Consider the following 20,794-nt stretch of genomic DNA (forward strand, 5'->3'; position numbering starts at 1 on the left):
CCTGCTTCCTCTCAGGGTGACCGGGGGTCGGCTGCAGCCTAAGAGCCTCATATAACATAATGTAATCTAAAATTACAGTTAGGGTTTAGATTCAGTTTTGGTGGAATATAGTTTATAAAATACATTGCAACAAAGGGTTTTTACATACATTCATATTTAATATAGCATGAACATATTGTTTCAGTGGTGACAACATGCAAATTTTCCGTCCATGTTTTGATAAAAATGTTAATTTTTGAAAGAGAGAGATGTTGCTCCAGCTCTACAGAGGAAAAGAAAAACTTTTGTCTAAAACCTCAATAAATATTGACCCCTTTTTCTCTCCATTTCTACACAGTACATCATAACATCATTTGACGATCATTTCATTTCATTTCATTTCATTTCATTTTATTCTTTATTTCATTCAAAAAATATAACAAACAATTCAATACAAATACAAATGTTCATAAATTGTGAATGGTTTATCTGAGTTAAAGTTACCTAGAGATACATAGCGTGACCTTGGGTTTGACTATGCACGTCTTCACCATTTCAAAAGTCTGCTTACATCTTTTAGTTTTTCATTTTTCTTCATTAACTAGTCCTTCTTCTCTGCAAAAGCTTTGTTACAGATAATATATGGTCTTACTTTTTTTTGTAAGTTAAATATATGATATGTGTATTGATTTGATTTGATTTTGATTTGATTTTTATTTTTGTACATGTAAAAAACAACACTTCAAGAGAAGTTAAGAAAACAAAACAAAGAATTTCATCCTTTAACACTTGATATCTTAGTTTACATGTGCAAAAAAGGAGTAGGAATCCTAGGAATTTAATCCTACCCCCATTCACTAATCATTTAACCCGTATTTATAAATACTCACACACTGTACTCACACTGCTAAATAACAGTATAATAATAATGATAATAATAATAATAATTATACTATACTGTAATTATACTCACATAGTTGAATATTTCTATATATATTTGTACACACATGCCCATATAAATATTTATATAAATATACTTATTTAAACTATACTGTCTCTATTAACTGCATCTGCTCTTTATCTATGTGTATATCTACTTACACACATAATATATATATATATACCTATACATACGCATACACCCATACATACCTACATATATATATATATATATATATATATATATATATATATATATATATATATATATATATATATATATATATATATATATATATATATATATATATACACACACACACATACATACACATACACATATAATTAGCTACCCGTTTATGAACATAAATATAAACAAATCTACCCATTCACCCAATAGTGTTTATCTGCAGGCCCCTAAAAGCAGCTAAACCCCTTCCTCTTTGTTCCTCGTGAAAATCATGTTTTTATATTTGTATATATTTGTATATATATATATATTTATATATATTTAGTGGTGATGTTTAAAATGACTACTGGTCTTCGAGCACATTGTCAGACGGGTTTTTGAGACAGGAAGCTCCAATCAGTGCTCAGAGATTTGTGGGCGGGGCCTGCGTCGGAGTCACTGCTCGTTGATTGACGCACTCGCTCGGCTCCTCCTCGAAAACTCTTATTTCCCTCCCCCTTCGTTTTCCAGTGTAGTGCGTTGATTTCATACCAAAGTCATACTTTACATTCCAGTTATACTGTCAAACTTCTGAGAAATATTGCGGAAAACAGCAAGGCGCCAAATTATAACAAAGTTACCTAAAAGAGCAGCTGGTCTCACAGGGAAAAAAATAAGGTGACTTCCAGAATAAAAAAAGGTAAGTTCTCCACAAATATTTCCTCTTTCTTGTCCAAGGCATTTGCTGGGGAGTTTTTTCATGCCGCTTGTCTCGGTGAAGTTTTCAGATCATTGTCATTTTTCACATTTTTTCCGCGGAGCTGCCTGCAGTTGGGAGGGAAGGAGATATGTGGAGATTGATACACAATTGTGTTTGACTTTCCCAGTGAGCAGGGGTATCTTTGACAAGCATATTTTCACCGGTCGCGCGCTCCCTGGCACACACTATTACAAAAAAAAAAAAAAAGAAAGAAAAAGAAAAAAGAAAAGCTCCCCTCTTGGGCAGAGGAGAACTGGGCCAATATGTTTGTCTTCTGTGTCGCGCAGCTCACACACCTGGATCCCAAACTTCCAGCTTTGTGGGACATTTACAGCGACCGGCACCGAGAGATTTGGAGGAATCCCTTCAGCCTGGTGTGGAGCTCTGCATCCCAGAGGTAAAACAAGGTCCTGATCTGTCAGCACTTCCATGGAGGCGAGAGCTGCTGCTGCTCTCCCAGCGCACACGGCAATTCAACACATAACAAGAAGCACAACACACTTTATACTCCACAACACACCATCTTTGTCAAAAAAGTTTGTTTTAAAGTAAGCCAAAATTACAAAAGTGCAAACTCTCTCCAGCACCAGCAGTGGGAGATAATAATAGATAATAGAATGAAAACAACACAGACTTTGTAATTTATTTCATTTCATTTCATTTCATTTTATTTATTCCATTCATGGTATATATTCTCAATAATTTTGTACAATATTTCATGAAGTACACATTATCACCATAAAAGAAAAGGAGCAGGAAGAAGAAAACTTATGATACCTGCCCCTCTCTGTTAATACAATTACGTTGACTTACTCACATATTTATAACATGAAAACAAACAAAAAATACCACTCTATCTATTCTTTTTCTCTTTCCCCTTCTTCTTTTTTGTAGGCACTTATCTTCTCTTTTTTAAACATTTTCTTAAGTTGATACAAACTTGTGCAACCTCTCAGTTCCTTGCTTTGTCCATGCCATAATTTTACACCTGTAACAGAAATACACCTTTGTTTTATGTTTAGCCTTGCAAAAGTATGTTTGAAATCATGTTTAAGTCTGTTGTCTTCATCCTCCAATCTGAACAAATTTTGCAACTGATTTGAACAATTTAAATATTACTACAACTTATTAAAGACAAACTGGTTTTTAATCTGTAACACTCCAGGATATGTTATTATACATGAGGCTAATTCATTTACCCCAAATACCTGAAGCTAAACTGTTTTCTTGACAATGTTTTGTATATTTGTACTATTGCAGAATAACGGTGGATTTATGAATATAAGACCAACAGAAATGATTCCCTGTTTTTTGTTTAGTTTGTTTTTACCACCCTAGAGCTACACTTTTGCAAACTAAAATAGTTTCTCTCCTCAAAAGAAAAGTATTTTCTCCTGTGTATTGAGACTCCTGTATTCATTCATGAGCTTCAACATTGAGAAGTATCAATAATTCACCCCTTTCAGTTAATTCAGAAGCAACTGGGCCCACAAAAAAACAAGCGATGGCTGCTTGCAGCCAGAAAATGATGTGGAAACGCCACTGTTTATAAAACCAAGAAGGAAATGGTACCAAAAATGTTATGAATTAGGAGTTACCTTTCACTTTCTGTTGTGATTTAAAACAAATAGATCTATGTTGTCTTTAGTATTAATTGAGCTTTGCTTGTTCTTTCTGAGTTTTCTTTTTGGTGCCAGCCACCTGGTTATGTGATGATACTCTGCAAAGTCTCACTAAGTGCATAATTCGGGGGTGAGGATTTGAGACGCACTGATATGCGGCAGGCTAATTGTATAATCATACGCGTGCCACCTCAGGCTACACCTGCTTCCAGGCTGGGCCAGACTCCACAAATATAAAGATAATGACAAATTAAAAAATTTGGAGCTTCTGAGTAAATGTAAAAACAAACAGACAAACAAACATAAAAAGCAGCATTTCCCAGTGTATACAGCCACACAAGCTGCTTAGTTGAGTCACTGACAGTCAACAGGTTTGACAAAACAGCAGAATGCAGTCTGTCAAGTTGGTTAACCCTTCATCTGTCTTTCATCGGTTTTATCTCCCATTTTCGTACAATTGTAAATCTTTTTTGAAAATTTTTCGGTGGAATCGAGCTCAGCTGCAAGGCAAACAGTTGTTCCACCTCTGTTTTTTGTCAGCGTGGCTATAAATTTACAGAAGACAGAACATAAGGCTTTTGGTGTGGTCTTTGAAGCTCTGCAGTCTCTGTCTTTTTGGCCACATTTTTTTTTTTTTTTTTTTTTTGCCACAAGCCTGATAAAGAGAAGGAACAGATATCATATGGCTTGTATTTTTTTTCTTCCCCCCTTTGGTCATGTTAGGTCATGGTTGAAATACAGAATCTATCGATTTAACCTCCTTTAAGAACTGCTTTCGATGAACATATGGGAATGATGTATCCACCAGAGCAACCAAACAATGTTTCTTTGGTAAATGAGACTCACCAAGGTGCCTAATAATAGATTTGATGCTGATGGGTAAATCTGGAAAGGATTTAGCATTCTGCTGCTCTGACAGATTCTCCGTTTTTGTTTTTGAGCAGCCTGGATGTATCGGGCCTCCCAGTGTACAATGTGTTTTTCTTTTCTTTTTTTCTTTTGTGTGTCCTTTTCATTTATTTTCAGTGGTTTTTTATTTTTATTTGCGCTGTTGTTGTGTGAGAGGGTTAAATGCACAGGGAAAGTTTTACAACTCCATCCATGTCATGGAGGTCAATTAGATTACTTGGTAGTATCCCCTCAAAGTGGCTGTTGTGTCTTTTTTACGCCCCAGCTGTGTTCCTTCGGGCTGTTTATCAGAGCTGCTTAATGAGCATGTGTTCTCCCATTAGGCTAAAAGAAAATGCAATCCTCTCATGGTTGTGATTTTTCAAAAAAAACGTACAAGAAAATGGCAAAGGTGATGTAGATTTTTTTTTTAGAATGACGCAGTTGTCTGAGATTTTACTGAAATGTCATAGTCATGCTTTTATCAAAAGAACTGCTTTTTAATCTTTACATCTCTGCTGTAAGTGTTGGTAGTGGTGGTGTTGGGGCTTTGGGGGGTGATGGGGGGGGGGGTCACGCACTCAACTGGACTCCACCCAGCTTGAATCAGTTTTACAGCTTTGCGTTCCCTAATATCGAGATTCAGGAAAGGCATCATGTTATGAAGTTGGGTGGAGAAAAAACCGGAGAAGCTGAATATTTTTGTCCTGATCCGGGTCTGTGATGTCACACTACTCTGCACATCTGAGCCGCTCACTTCACGGCATAATTTCCATACTTACCTGGCCCAAAATAAACAAGCTTGTGTTATGTTGGAGTTATTGTCGTCAAGTACATAATGGCTGATTTTTTTTGTTGTTGATTTTTTTATATTCATATTATTCCCCCTTTAAGTCACTTTAGGTATTGCAAATCATTAGTGGCATTTAGCGTTTTCCCGTGCAGGAGTGCATCCTCCACTTTTGCCTCCCGGTGTTTACTTTGGATGCGGCTCTGTTGACCGTTTGTCCGTCGCTGCTTCGCTTATTTGTGTTAAACCCACAGAAGACCGGCTAATGAGCTTTTGCCCATTTGTGCAGACATTGGCTGCTTTTTAGCACCATTCCCAGAAGTGCTCGTCCAAATGGTGGACTCTTACCTCTCTGTCACACCAAATCTGAACAAATACCACTTATGTCTGCATGGTGAGGACACAGAGGGCCTCCGAGCGAAGCCTGCAGCTCTCAGCAGAAGGACATTAATGGCAGTCTGGAACACAATATGCAGTTTGACACTAACAAGCAGGGGATGGGCTGAGGAGTGTGTTTGTGGAGATGAATAACAAAATGAGCCATTTGTAAAAGTGATCAAATCGAGGAAGACAATGCAGGAGATTTCAGCCAAAAGTGATCAAGTTTGGATAAAAGAGCAGCTAATTCAGCTCTTTCGGATCCCACCAACTCAGTTTATCAACAATGTATTCACATCATGGACTGCACATGTTTGCACATACTCCAAGCCATCGGGTTTTAACAGATAAGCTTTTCTGGCTTCTTGTTCAGACCACTCAGGGGAGGAGCGAGCGAGGAGTGGCCTCGAACAGTGTAGTCTTTGTGTCAGCTGTCCACATGTTGTTAAATGTTTTAGTTGTTCTTTCTCTGGCGACCAACTGTTAGGAGTGATGTTCCATATAAATGAACTCGAAAGAGAGAAAGAGCTGAGAAAGAAATGTCTGTGTGTGCGCTAGCGTCTGGGACCACTCCGGCCCATATTACAGATAACAGGGGACACACTCCCACTGTGGGTCTGTCTTCCATTTCATATATGTGTGTGTGTGTGTGTGTGTGTGTTTGTGTGTGTGTGTTTGTGTGTGTGTTTGTGTGTGGCCTGTGTGTCACACTAGAGCTCCAGTGACCCAAGGGCACTCATGTGAAACTCCTTTAATCCCTTTGCTCAGTGTGTTTTGGGTTGGGGGATGATCTTCCCTCTACAACACAGTTATTCTCTTCAGTCCAAGTCCCTTTTTATGCTTACATGTTAAAGCTTTTCGTCTCTTTTAATGTCTCATTTGAGTTTTTCCTTCTGAAAATCTCTTGCGTATCACCCTGATAAAATAAAATCCACGGCTGCTTTTAATGCCTTATGGCACGGTTCATACAGTTAGATGAATTACTGTCTGCTGCGTTCTGCTGCACGTCTTAAAGGTTTCACAGATTATGGCTTCAAACCGCGTGCCTCCCCACAAAATGACTAATTCAGGCTAGATTGGCTTCCCCGCCACTTACATTGGAAAATTTCCGATCAGAATGCTGATTCAGGTTGTAAAAGAAAAAAAAAAACACACATACTGGCTTGCTTGCCTCACTTTTTTGTCATAGTTTCCCTCTTCAGCTGGCTTAAATGTCTAACATCCCGATAGTTGCAGACAGACCACATATCCAGGATCATCCATTACTTGAAATAGAGAAATCATTGAATGGATCAGGTCTTATGTTCTTGCTCTGGCTCAACATGTACCGAGTGATTTGTCTTCACAGAGTTAAGGAAAGACAGAACCCGTCTTCATGCTGTGAGATTTATTTAGAAGAAGGCAATAAATAACAGATCAGCCTTGTTTTCTTTTGTTTTGCTTTTTCATTGTGTTAAAAAGATTTAAAAAACGCATGCCACACTCTTCCAGCTGAGTATTTTCACACAGAAACTGTGGACATTCCTGTGTGCAAGATGTTATTTTGTGGGGTTATAGTCTTCCGTGGGTATTCAGCTGGTATCAAACTGCAAATGTTTTGACTTTACAAGGGGTGCAGATGGTGTGTGCTCATGTGTTTGTCTCAAGTTTTCCCTCTACCTCTCTTTCTGCCTCTTGCCGTGTGAGTTGTTGGCTGTCCAGCCCTCCTCTCACTCTCAGCTCTGATTGTTTCCTGAGCGCCGTGCCAGATAGGAAGTAGGAGGAAGTTATTGGAGGAGCTGGAGAGAATTTATTAGGGCCAAACACAGACACAGGAGGGAGAAGGGAGGGTGGTGGCTAATTTTCTTTTCTTTTTCTTTTTTTTTTTTTTTGGGGGAGATGGAGCTCGTGGTTTTCTGGATTCTCGCGAAGACAGTGGTGTCAGCAGCAAAACGCAGAGCAGACACTGGTGCCAGCGTAGATTCACCCCCTAAATTAACTCCAGCGCTGCAGGCTAAATGTGTGCATTTCTTGTAAATGCAAAACGGTTCAGACTGTGCGCCGGGAGGAGAGCGAGGCTCTTGTCAGAGAGCGGCCTTTCCTGGCCTGGAACCTAAAATGTTTTCTTTATCTGTAATCTGACCTTAGCGAGCAGCTGCTCTTTCTGCCGCCAAGACCTGTTGTTTCCCCCGTCAAATGTGTGTTTGTGTGGCAGGGGTTGTATGTGTGTGTGTGTGTGTGTGTGTGTGTGGAGGGCTTTAGCTGTGACGGAGAACACTGACGCTGCATCTGTGAGGGTCCTCAAATTTAGCAAGAAGTGTGGCTCTCATGTGGTGGGGGTTTAGGCGCGGATGTGTTACTGTACGAGGGTTAAGTTTGGTAGTGGCGCGTTCAAGTCTCGAAATGAACAAAGCGGGGACTAATGTGCAGCGTCCTGGTTTATAAACAGATAGTTACTTACACACTCGCGGCGAGAAGTGATGGAGAAACATGAAAAAAGAGGCAGATTTGCTGGAAATCTGTTAGTAATATTCTTTGAGACATGAGTCAGTGGAAGCGCGTTAGGGAGGTGGGGGGTATACAGAGCTGTGGGGACAAGCAGAAATCTTTCTTTTTCTCACAATGTTTGTGTAAGTTAAAAAAAAAATCAAGATTTCCGTGTAAAAGTTTAGCTCCGTCCTGTTTGTCCACATGTCCACACAGGGAAGTGTTGATGCAATGCCCTCCTACATCCTCATCAGTGCCTCTCATCATATTAGCTGGGCAGTATCATTTTCATGGCTAAATGTTGCGTTTCAATAATTGCAGTGTGTGGGCATGTTCAAACTTTGAAAGGTTTGTTTTATTTTTGGAGCATAGAAAGTGTGATGATTGACATCATTTTTGAGCTTTTATTGTGATACTGTTGTGTTCTGTGCTGTATATCAATATAGCTATTAGGGATGGGCGGTATGGACTAAAAAATTTATCACGATAATTTCTGCATTCCGATATCCCGATAACGATAAAATGACGATAAAAAAAATACTAATTCAACTCCACCTTGTAACTATAAACCTATCTCATCATCATTTTCTTTCTTTCTTTCTGGCTCATTTCTTTCTTTCTTTCTTTCTTTCTTTCTTTCTTTCTTTCTTTCTTTCTTTCTTTCTTTCTTTCTTTCTTTCTTTCTTTCTTTCTTTCTTTCTTTCTTTCTTTCTTTCTTTCTTTCTTTCTTTCTTTCTTTCTTTCTTTCTTTCTTTCTTCCTCGCTCATTTCTTTCTTTCTTTCTTTCTTTCTTTCTTTCTTTCTTTCTTTCTTTCTTTCTGGCTCATTTCTTTCTTTCTTTCTTTCTTTCTTTCTGGCTCATTTCTTTCTTTCTTTCTTTCTTTCTTTCTTTCTTTCTTTCTTTCTTTCTTTCTTTCTTTCTTTCTTCCTCGCTCATTTCTTTCTTTCTTTCTTTCTTTCTTTCTTTCTTTCTTTCTTTCTTTCTTTCTTTCTTTCTTTCTTTCTTTCTTTCTGGCTCATTTCTTTCTTTCTTTCTTTCTTTCTTCCTCGCTCATTTCTTTCTTTCTTTCTTTCTTTCTTTCTTTCTTTCTTTCTTTCTTTCTTTCTTTCTTTCTTTCTTTCTTTCTTTCTGGCTCATTTCTTTCTTTCTTTCTTTCTTTCTTCCTCGCTCATTTCTTTCTTTCTTTCTTTCTTTCTTTCTTTCTTTCTTTCTTTCTTTCTTTCTTTCTTTCTTTCTTTCTTTCTTTCTTTCTTTCTTTCTGGCTCATTTCTTTCTTTCTTTCTTTCTTTCTTTCTTTCTGGCTCATTTCTTTCTTTCATCATCCTTCCTTCCTTTATCGTTTTTACCGCGAGATGGCAATTTCTTACCGTGGGGAATTTTTTTGACGGTATATCGTGAACGGTAAAATATCGCCCATTCCTAATAGCTATTACACATTCTTAAGTGAGGCTGCTGTAACATAAGTAAATACGCCAAAACAGGAAATACTGTTAACTATACTGTTACTGAATCCTAGCCACATTCTTTGCAAGTTTGTATTTAGTTAACAAAGCCTATATTATATAATTTACTGAATAAAAAAATTAATATGTTACCCTCTTAAAACGCTCGTGAGGTGATGCAGGATCCTTCTTTTCCTCAGGTCTTTGTTTGATGTTTGGTTGGTCTGATTGTGCTTTTAAGCTCTTCAGCCGAAGAGCGTGTGTCCATGTAGCATTTTTGGTCTGGCACAAAAGTGCTGACAGGGTGCCGAGAGGGACGCTATCTGAGCTTCTCATCATGAAAGCACTCCTGGGTACACGAGGACAACTAGCTGACTGAAACCACTGACTGCACATACAGATGGATGTAGCCACCACGACATGGCTATTAGGTTTGTGGCCTGCCATCCTCAAGAATGAGTGGAGTATTTAACCATTTCAATCTTGGGTTTTTCCCCACCAGAATTGATGCTTAATGAAGGGACTTGGGCAAGAAGATAATGTCCTAATGCAACTTGGGTAACTCACCTTTCACTCAGAATGCCCCATCCATAATTATGAATGACTTTAAGGATTAATGCAAGTTAATAGGATGAGTTTTATACATATATTTGTATTTATATGTATATATGTACAGAAAAAAGAAGACATCTCTAGAAACAAGAACCTTTTTTTTTTTTTGCTGGCATGCAAGGACTTTCCTGTCTTTGTTGTGATAACTTCTGTTTTACTTATTATAAGAGTAGTTTGTGATTTGATTGAGACCAGTGCCTTTTCAGAAAAGTTCAGTGATGTTCAAAGATAAGTCCTTGAAGCAGATGCACAAAAAAGAAAGAAAGAAAGAAAAAAAATCTCCTCGGTCTGAAAAAGATCTTCATGTTGCCAGCCGTGCTTTTTTATGAGCAAATGCACGTTTGTTGTATTGCCTGTTTGCAGCCTTTTTAAAGAGTAAAATCCAAAGCTCAAATCATTATTCATCGAGTCTGACATCACTGAGGTTGAGGTCGTTCTCATAGTTTATGTCTTTTATTGTATCCTTTCTGGGCCTTTGTGGCGCTAATACTGCTGTCGTGGCAGGACGGGTTCGCATGGCTCTCACGGTGAGATGTTTAGTCTCCGTAAAAACATAATCTTTTATGATCCATCCTGTTTTGTCTGAAGCACCCACTTGTTCGGTGAATGCACTTTTCCCACAACTGGACTGGAGAGGAGATCAAAAATCGAACATGACAGAGTAATTTTGACCCGAGGTCTCGCCTCACTGCAGCATAAGTAGAAACCCATCTGGCTGATCCAATTCAGAGCACCGAGATGATCTCATGTTCAGCGGGAGATTAATTTGAAATGATTCGGTGCTCCCGTGCCAGCTGAAGGACGTTCTCCTGTTTACCAGCGGTTCCGTCTTGTTTTCTCCACCTGCAGGTGATCGTAAGGGCCTTCCTACATCGAGTGTCGCATTCAAACATCTGTAATCAAATCCCTTGTCAGATATAGGCTGAATCGACAGCTCTCCCCCATGTGACCCGGCAGTCTTAGAGCTACTGAGGAGAATTACTGGAATTCACTGGTACACAATCCTGTCTAGGAAGAAGAAGGGAGGCTTCAGTGCATTTCCAGCAAACTACTCAGTTCATAGATGGAGCCGAAGCAGAGATAAGCCGATTGGTGAAAACAGGTTGCAATGTGATCGCTCTGTGCAGCGCTGGGAAAATAGGAAGAGGGATTCTGGTGCATGAATGGCACTGTTTCAATGAATGTGCAAGGCACATAGCTTTGCGGCATTATTTACATTCCTGCTGCACATTGGAATCCTGTAGCATGTTAGTCTCAGGGTTTTATGGCCGGACTCCTGGAAAATGAGAAAGGAGGTGTGTCATTGATTTTTCTTTTTTTGTGCGTGTATTTAATGTGAGAAAACTGTGTCAAGAACCTCAATAAACCCTCCCATTCATATCTCATGCAGTGGGTTTGTGCATGGGAGGTGGACCACCGCAGTATGTTAATTGAATTAATATTTTCTAGTATATGGTGTCACACTTCCCTTGAGGCTGAAATCTTTTTTTTTTCTTTTTCAATCAATCATCAAACCAACAGATTTCAACAACGGTGACGCTATAACTGGGTACTAATTGGTCATTTTGTGTAAAACAAACAACCTAACATTTATAATCAGCATAGTTGCATTCATTTGAAACTTTTTTTTGGTCAATTATAACTATGTTGTAGTTATAATTGTTTAAAACACTTAAACAGGTTCAGATGGCCATTGAATTGTTAAATAAATGTGGTTCACCTGGGATTTACAGCTGGCTTTTTTACATTGTATGTTGGTCATGAATCCTATTGAATCCTAAAAGTTCTCATCTTTAGATGTTACAATTAACTCATTAAAATAAAAGTAGCTTTTGCCTAAATGTCCTTTACTGTAAAAGTGATTTGAACAAAGTCGCCTGTGCTGATGTCCTCGGAGCTCGAAACGGGACGAAGCGGGAGCGTTTCAGTGCTGATGTTGCATTCCAGTTGGAACAATCCCACTGTTTTCTGTAGTCCAAAGTGGACGCCTAAATTGGACAACTACCCCCCCGCCCCCGCCCCCTCCCCCTCCAACACACACACACACACACACACACACACACACACACACACACACACACACACACACACACACACACACCCTGTTTCCCCCCTCTGCTTTCCAACCAGCCCACTCCCCCCCCACACGCATCCCCTGGTCTCCTGCCCTTATTTGGGAAGAGACGTTCTGAGCGCTTGGCAGAGGGGAGGTAGGCCGAGGAGGCAGGGAGGGAGGGAGGGCGTTGAGTTGACACAAGGGAGGCAGGAGGAGAAACAGTGAGCACTCGCAGCCCTTTCTTAATAAGGACATGTCTGGAATTCAGGCCCCTCTCGCGGTGAAGAGCCTCTCTTTTTGCAGCACCTCTCCCGAACTGACTCGTGTGAACACTCGGAGCTCCAGCGAGGTCGTCAGATCTGTGGTTGCACTGTTTGCTGCTCCCCACAGCTTCCAGACTAGAGGGCTTTTGCTGTGTTTTCTCGGCTATAATTGGCCGTAAACAAGGGAGCAGCCACTTCTTCCTCACTTACACCTCCATCAACCTCTGATTGCTGAAGCCGTTACTCCTCGACACCTGAGCTTTTGATAATGATAAATAATTTTGGCAACATCTGCAGTACTTCAGTTTGAAGCTCAGTGTGTGTTTGAGGACCGCTCTTGTTGAGGTCAGGAGGCCTATACGCTGTTTTGGCTTTAAAATTGTACCAAAGCAGATTTCTGACAACATTTCTGTAGGTTGATATTACATTAATTACTCACGACCATAAATATTGAGTGAGCTACATTCTATGGGGACCTTTATTTTACTTTCTTCAGTTTCAATAAATGACTTAACTAATGATAAATGATGAATAATGATCATGTTCTTTACTGCTCCACAGTTTTTTCAATTACAGTAGCTGAAAAAATACCTTTATAGTCTCTCAAAGCTCCAGGTGTCAGTTATATAATTTAAGACGAGGCAGCAATGACAAATATTTGTTTCCAGTTTTTTGAAATGTGACTATTGACAGCTTTCATCCATCATTCACAATAGTAAGTTGACTAGCTTTAGCTTCAGTTAGCTGGATGAAGAAGAAAACTAAAACTTCCTGTGGAGATTCTTGCATTCATAATTGTCATTATATATTTTCTTTTAAATGTAGGTAAACTCATCAACTGATTAAATAGTTGTTGGAGATCCAGCTCTGTATGTGATTCATCCACATAGCTGTAAACATATCCTGTTCTAGCCTTTGGGATGCTACTTTATTTTATACAAATTTGAGATTAATGTGAATTCCAGAGGAATGGGATGAATTAAAACACCCAGGTCGTGTGTGGTTTGAGTCATTTGAAGTGATCCAGCCGTGCGATCTGCAACACGGAGGTGAGCTGCCACTGACTTCTTAGTTTCAGTGTCGGGTTTTAACACTATGACCCTTATGCAAAGGCTCCGCCAGTCTCGGCTAAAGTTAGCAGCCCGACTTGTGGATATTTGTCAAACTCTTGTTTGGGTTCAGTGATGGCCGTAAATTTCATGCCGTGCGTTGTGTGTGGTAGAACGTTACTGCGGGACAGGTGTTACCACGGCCCGCTCGCCCTTGATCTTTTGCCGGTTCTTTTTAAAAACCATTGGAAGGAAACTGAGGCGTCAATGATCCTCCACCTCTGCTTTTAATCAGCGCACGCTGACGTAACTGCAGTTATTCCAAAGAAAAGAAACCGGGAAAGGGGGGTGGGCATTCCAGGCCATCGGGCATTGATTGTTTTTTTATAGTGTGCCCATGATTTGGTTTCCCATCCTTGTCAAGACAAATAGACTTTGATTCCAGGGACAATGCCAACAAACGCAGAAGAAACTGCCCCTTGTACACCTTAGGACAGGGAAATGAAGCATGTGACATACAGTACAGACCAAAAGTTTGGACGCACCTTCTCATTCAAACAAATGGGCAGGGGTGTCCAAACTTTTGGTCTGTACTGTAGGAAGAGAAAAAACCAGGCTCGTATCGACAAACGATCTCCACAACGCTGTTCTGTGGAGTGGGAATGCTCGCGAACTTTGATCCAAGGTGGAGACGACTCCATAGCGTTGCACGATACCAATTCCGATACCTGGGCTTTCAGTATCGGCCAATACTGAGTACTGTTCCAATAGCAGTGCTGTTTTTTTCATTAAAGAAGCATGAGGCAGGATTGAGACAGGATTTATGAAAAAAATTCATATACGTTTTAAGTTTTCTAGTAATAATGTCAGATTAAGCGTTCCAAACCAAAATGAATGAGCCCTCTAGTGTTTATCTCTCCGTTGCCTTGAACAGGCTGTGTGCTGCAAAATGTGCTGCAATTGTGACCGGAATTTCCCACGCTGTCCTGCGGATGTGACGTCAAATGACGCTGCATGTGTGTTCTCCCCGTTCTCCCGTGCCGGTGTGGGTACCAGATTATATCGGGCTGAAATATTTTCCCCGGAAGTGTGCATTTTTTCCCCGCGATGGTATTTTTTTGCCATGTTAATGTCTTCACATTCAAAAAGTCTTTTTTGGCAATTGCGGATTAATCAGTGAGCGCTTAGTTGACGTTACATTTTTTAAATTATATTTATATAATGTATTATGACTATTTTGCTTAGACATTTACAGATTCAACAATGAGAACATATAGAGACATACACTTCTGTAAAGTCAGAAGTAGCAGATCATAGTGGAGGTAAAAGGGAGAAGAAACATATAACTGCTGTTCGTGACACGACCTTCTTTCAATGACTTCTCTCTCTCTCTCGGCGGCTGTAGTCACTCTGTTCCTGGTCTTTTCACGCAAACGGTCAAAAGCCAATCACAAGACGGAACGTCATCACGTACGGGAGACCTCCGATAAAAAAAGCAGGTGGGAAAAAAAGCACCGACACCGGCTTCACTGTTGGCTGCAGTACCCCCGACGGCCATCGTGGCGAAGGGTGGCGCTAATGAGTCTCATTTCTTAAAAGGAGCCTCATGCTCCTTTAAGAAATTGAATTTGTTTTATAAACTCAAATCTCATGGTATCAGGTGGTTCATGGACATAAATACTCTCTGATACTGATACCTTTATTTTTTATTATGGTAACTCTAATCCAAGGTGTTATTGGCAGTTCTGCTCTTATCTTGGTTGTTTTAAATAGTGGCTGTTGGCTTCTGTACGGCTCCTCGTCCTCTTTCGCTCGCTCGGTTCACTTTCCTGTGGAAATAGTTGCGTTTAACGGGACCCATTTCCAACGAGAGATAATTTTTTGTGGAGTGAACGAGTCTGCCTGGCCGGGGCTGTAAAAGCTTGGCTTATGATATAATGTGAAATCCAACTGAAAACAAAAGATATCGCAATCCTTTTTCACCGTGTGTCGTAAACTCCTCAAAAGACCATTAACGTTCTCTCGAAGGAAGATCTAATTTTTATCTTCTCTTTGACTTTATTTTCGTCAGTACATGCAGACGTGCTCAAGCTGAAACACAAGTATCCTGGGAGGATTGTTACCTCATTGACTTCCATTGGAGAAACAATACAATGCTGAAGGGGCAGCTTGAAAAATACTTGCGATCTTCGCCTGCAGTCAGCCATGAGCCGACCACATTGGGACACAGTTCCCAGACCACAAGCATTCTTTGAGGCCAGAGCTGATTAGTGAGGTCTTTAAACTTTGTTTTATGGAATGTCTTGAATTCATTTGGACATTTCAGTGAAATAAAATCAATTATAGCAATAATTAAACTCTGCATTGTTTATTCATACACAATAATTAATGACTGCAATAAAGTAAATGTCAGAGAAAGTAATGTGCCCCGGCTTAACATTAATTCACGCAGCTTAGTCTTCTTTGCTTTACGAGGAACAATTACAGCTAGAGAAAAAGGAAACTTAGGAGAAAAACCAGTGCAACGACTCAGCGAAAGGTTAAGTGAATAGTGGAGCTAAAGCTGTTTAGGATTGCAGACGTTATTGACTTTCGAGCCTGTAGACATCCAGTTAGGATTTATTTGATACGTTCAGAAGTTGCCTGCGGAACAGATTCAAAATAAATGCCAATTTTAGAAAAACGTGGTCTGTCTGCTTACCTGCTTGCCTTGCTGGTTATCGCAGATCTGTGTTTTCTGGGAGTCGTGAAACTTTCTTACCCTGCGCAAACGTCAGACAGATGTTTGCACTTCCTGCCAAATTTACTAAATCCGTCCGTAGATGAACGCCACAGAAAGTAGAAACGGTGACTTGTTGTGACATGTTAAACACAACGAGTAAGTTTACGTCGAGTTTGCAAGACAAAAACCCTAAATAGATAAATATACTAATGAATTAATTGTGTTCATTTTACTGTTAGTGGAATGTATTTAATCCTGTTATGAATATGCTGAATATGAATATACTTACAAATCACTCAGAAAAACAGTTTAGAGTTTGACTTGTGTGTATGCGTTGTGTTGTGCGTGTTCTTTTAGTCATGTTTTTCTGCAAAAATGTGAGAAAAACCTCAGATGGTTTTTTTTTTCGAGTGGTCTAAGGGTTTGTCAATTCCAATGGGAGAGAGCACTGTTAAAGCTGGAATAAAATCATGATTTTTTTTTCCTTTCTTTCTTTTTTTTCTTAAAATCACTTACTCAGTAGAAAGTTATAGTCTGTTTCTCAAACACCCGACTGAAGCTCCATAACTTCAACAGTAAGATGCTCTAACTCTGTCCCACTAAAGAGAGCGGATTCACTGTGTTTTTAAAGAAGCCTCTGTTTTAAATGTTATGCGGTGATGCTGATGAAGATAAACATTTATTCAAGTTTGATCTATGTTGTAAATAAAAAAAAAAAAAGAGCGAAAAAAAAAAAAAAAGGCAAATGCTCTGCTTTGTTCAACAGATCTCTTACAGACCCTTTGGCATCGGGGCTCGGGGTTGGGCCCAGGAGGAGCCGCCACCATTGCGTCCAACGAGTGGAGCGCCAACGGTAGCCCAGAAGATGGGCTGGACGGGGACAACGAGGACAAGACCATGGAGGGGGACGCCGAGGGCGTTTGGAGCCCGGATATCGAGCAGAGCTTCCAGGAGGCCCTGGCCATCTACCCTCCCTGTGGCAGGAGGAAAATCATCTTGTCAGATGAGGGGAAGATGTATGGTGAGTAGGAATGGGCGATATTTTACCGTTCACTATATACCGTCAAAAAAAATACCCCACGGTAAGAATTTGTCATCTCGCGTTAAAAACGATAAATTCCCGTTGATGACGTTTTTGTGTAAAGCCGGATTTATGGAAGGAAGGAAGGAAGGAAGGAAGGAAGGAAGGAAGGAAGGAAGGAAGGAAGGAAGGAAGGAAGGAAGGGAGGAAGGGAGGAAGGAAGGAATGAGCCTGAAAGAAAGAAAGAAAGAAAGAAAGAAAGAAAGAAAGAAAGAAAGAAAGAAAGAAAGAAAGAAAGAAAGAAAGAAAGAAAGAAAGAAAGAAAGAAAAAAATGAGCCTGAAAGAAAGAAAGAAAGAAAGAAAGAAAGAAAGAAAGAAAGAAAGAAAGAAAGAAAGAAAGAAAGAAAGAAAGAAAGAAAGAAAGAAAGAAAGAAAGAAAGAAAGAAAGAAAGAAAGAAAGAAAGAAGTTTTGCAGTACAGGTGTACTAATTTAATTGGTTTTTATTAATTCAATTTAATTGCTGTAGATTAGTTAGTTTAGGTTTTTTTATCGTCATTTTTATTGTTATCGGGATAAATGCCAGAAATGATCGTGATACATTTTTTAGTCCATACCGCCCATCCCTAATGGTGAGTACGCTGGGTAGCAGGCAAAGGGAAAAAAACAACTATATGTATATTAGGAATGGGTGATATTTTACCGTTCACGATAAACCGTCAAAAAAATTCCCCACAGTAAGAATTTGTATCTCACGGTAAAAACGATAAATTCCTGTTGATGACGTTTTTGTGTAAAGCTGATTTATGGTTCTGCGTTAAATCCACGCACAACGTACATGAAGGAAGGAAGGAAGGAAGGAAGGAAGGAAGGAAGGAAGGAAGGAAGGAAGGAAGGAAGGAAGGAAGGAAGGAAGGAAGGAAGGAAGGAAGGAAGGAAGGAAGGAAGGAAGGAAGGAAGGAAGGAAGGAGAGAGCAGGAGGAAAGAAAGAAAGAAAAAAAGAAAGAAAGAAAGAAAGAAAGAAAGAAAGAAAGAAAGAAAGAAAGAAAGAAAGAAAGAAAGATTCCCGTTAATGACGTTTTTGTGTAACAAACATGGCGGATCTGAGAGCGAGATAGATTTATAGTTACAAATGTGGAGTTGAATTGGTATTTTTTTATCGTCATTTTTATCGTTATCGGGATAAATGCCAGAAATGATCGTGATACATTTTTTAGTCCATACCGCCCATCCCTAATGGTGAGTACGCTGGGTAGCAGGCAAAGGGAAAAACAACAACTATATGGATATCAGTAACATAATAAATGCACCTAGGCAAACAAAAAAATACAAATAAAAGAAATATTGACCAGGCTGGTCTAGAATCAAATGAGGGAAAAAAAAAGCCCTCTTTTTCTCTCTTGTCACAACTCACAACCCAGAGGTGAGTGTTTTCTTTCCACACATAGCTCTCCAACAGGTCTGTACCTGTTGCGCTGTGACCCAAGGGCAGGTTCTTCCAGTCCCACCAGCGCTCTCAGAGCTGGTTATTGCCGTCCTGAGAGCGGCTCAGCCCCACTTTCCTTTGACTTACACCTGCCTTTTTCTTCCGAGTGTTCCTCTTAACGACCGACTTTTATGCCTACTGTTTTACAGCCTCCTCACTTCCTCACAAAGCTCTCCGTTGAGTTCTTTTATCGCCAGTCGTCATTGCCTTGTTTCTCCCCGCGCCGGCATGCCTGTGGGTGACTGGCTGAAGCCGGCGGTCGGTGAAGTCCTCGCGTTTGATGCCGGATGGCTTGAATAAATTAGCCATAATTAGCACAGCGTGAAACAAAACTCCGGAGCAGAAAACATCACCATGGCATGCACTTCTTGCCGAAAATGTCAAATATCCACACAGTTTTAGAAAGGTTGTGTTGTTTTTTTTCTTGCAGCATGTGCATTAAATTGCAGGTGTTAATCTCTTAATGTGCTGGAAAACTCCAGATGGACGTATTTACAAACGCTATGGTGAAACCGCTAGGATCCAGATGTGATAAATCGAGCGCACTTGTCTTTCATTATTCCTGATCTCTTCTTGTTGTTGAGACAGATCTTTTAATTACTATTTGAAGTTTGTGCAGAACAGCAATTAATGTTGAGCTATTTGCTCTCTTTGTTGTTTTTCTTGGGCCTGCCAACCAAAAACTCTTTGATTGGCAAAGTTACGTTTTTTTTTAGCCATTGTAGCTTTAATCATTTGTTTTTTCGTAAGACTTTCCAAACCCTTCATTAATGTTAACTCAAAGTGCTGCTTAAGTGCTGCCATAAATGTCATCAATCTCTGCCACTCATGTTTCAGGCAGACTGTTTTTAAGGCATTAGTGTTTGTTTGTGCATGGCTTTTGGCTGGCTGACGTCAGATCGGTGACATTCACCCAAGATGGAATCTCATGCGCTCATTTCTCAGCAGATTTGGATATTCAGGGACGAGTGCATACCTGACATTGTTTAGCTATTGTTGCTGGTTCTATTTATTGTCTCTGTTATTTTCAACCGGGTTCGACTGGAAGAGTAGAGAGAAATAAGTCAGCAGTGGATTAAACACTTAGTCAAAAGTAAATTCAAAAGCAACTTTTATTGACCTTTGCATAGATTGTTTGTTTTTGCATTGTTGTTTCTAAAAACAGGGGATTTATAGATCTGATTTACAAGAGATCTGTTTTTATAAGTGATTCATTTTGGTCAGATAGAGAATGCAATGTAAGCAAAAGCAAAAAAAAAAAAAAAAAAAATTAAAACTAAAATAATTTTCATTTTAAGCAGCTCTCAAATAAAGCTCTTTTGCAAAAATTATAGTGTACAACATTCTTTTAATATGTTTTAAACTTTAGTATCTGAAAACATCTTTGAGTTACCTAAATTACTTTGTGGTCCTATTTGGCAGAGCGGTGTTGTTTTCCAGGCTCCGTGCAAGAACACCGACAAACTACACAAACCTGTCCCCGTAGCAACAAACTGTCAGGACCCCTTTTAGAGGCTGTTTTTTTTTTCTAGGGCACTAAACACCATCTCATTTTACAATAAGTCATCTGAGGCTCTTGGCAGAGCCAAGGCATGCCCCAGAAGAAGCCCTTTCACAAGGTGATTACCTCAGACATCTAAAAGCTGCCCTGACGCGAGGTAGTGGGAATGTTAACGATTGCGCTGCATGTAATACTGTCTACCTTGCAGTCTCAGACTTCCAGTGGCCTCCAAAAAAGCAGTCTAGTCATTTCTCCTATTGTGAATTCCACTTTTTCAGCTCAGACTTTTTTTTTTCTCTTTCATTTGGTGGCAAACCTTTGCACATTTCCATTAGCAAATGGACCGCTTTATACATGTGTCAGCTCTGTTCCGCAAGCCTGTCTAGACTTCCCAGTATCATTTCCAGTCACTTAGATGGATTCACCTCAACTCTCGTGTGACACAGGGTTGAATAACCATTCAAACATGGTTGTTCCGAGTGTGGATGAAAAAGCTAGACTTTAATTCAGGAATATAAGGCAAGGTTAAAATATATGTTACTTTCTTGTAAAAGTCATTCCAATGATGCAAAATAAAACATTAATGCAACTTCACCATTAAAAGATGCGAGAACAATTCATACTACAGGTGACAAAATAGCTATTTAATCC

General features: G+C 39.7%; 1 protein-coding gene across 7 annotated transcripts in view; it reads left to right on the forward strand.

Annotated features, from left to right (window-relative positions):
- Positions 1–1,617: 1,617 nt before the first annotated feature.
- The window catches only part of tead3b (TEA domain family member 3 b), a 34,369-nt gene continuing 15,192 nt past the window's right edge, over positions 1,618–20,794 (forward strand). For 5 of the 7 annotated variants that reach the window (XM_061726833.1, XM_061726834.1, XM_061726836.1 and 2 more), the window contains exons 1-3: positions 1,618–1,787; positions 2,135–2,244; positions 16,903–17,157. In XM_061726833.1, coding sequence (XP_061582817.1) covers positions 17,034–17,157 — 124 coding nt within the window. In that variant the 5' untranslated portion in view covers positions 1,618–1,787; positions 2,135–2,244; positions 16,903–17,033. Of the gene's footprint in view, positions 1,788–2,134; positions 2,245–14,893; positions 14,914–16,902; positions 17,158–20,794 lie in introns of those variants that run through there. The other 2 variants (XM_061726838.1, XM_061726839.1) reach the window with 1 other exon arrangement.

The sequence above is a fragment of the Cololabis saira genome, chromosome 8, assembly GCF_033807715.1.
Source record: "Cololabis saira isolate AMF1-May2022 chromosome 8, fColSai1.1, whole genome shotgun sequence".
Lineage (NCBI taxonomy): Eukaryota > Metazoa > Chordata > Actinopteri > Beloniformes > Belonidae > Cololabis > Cololabis saira.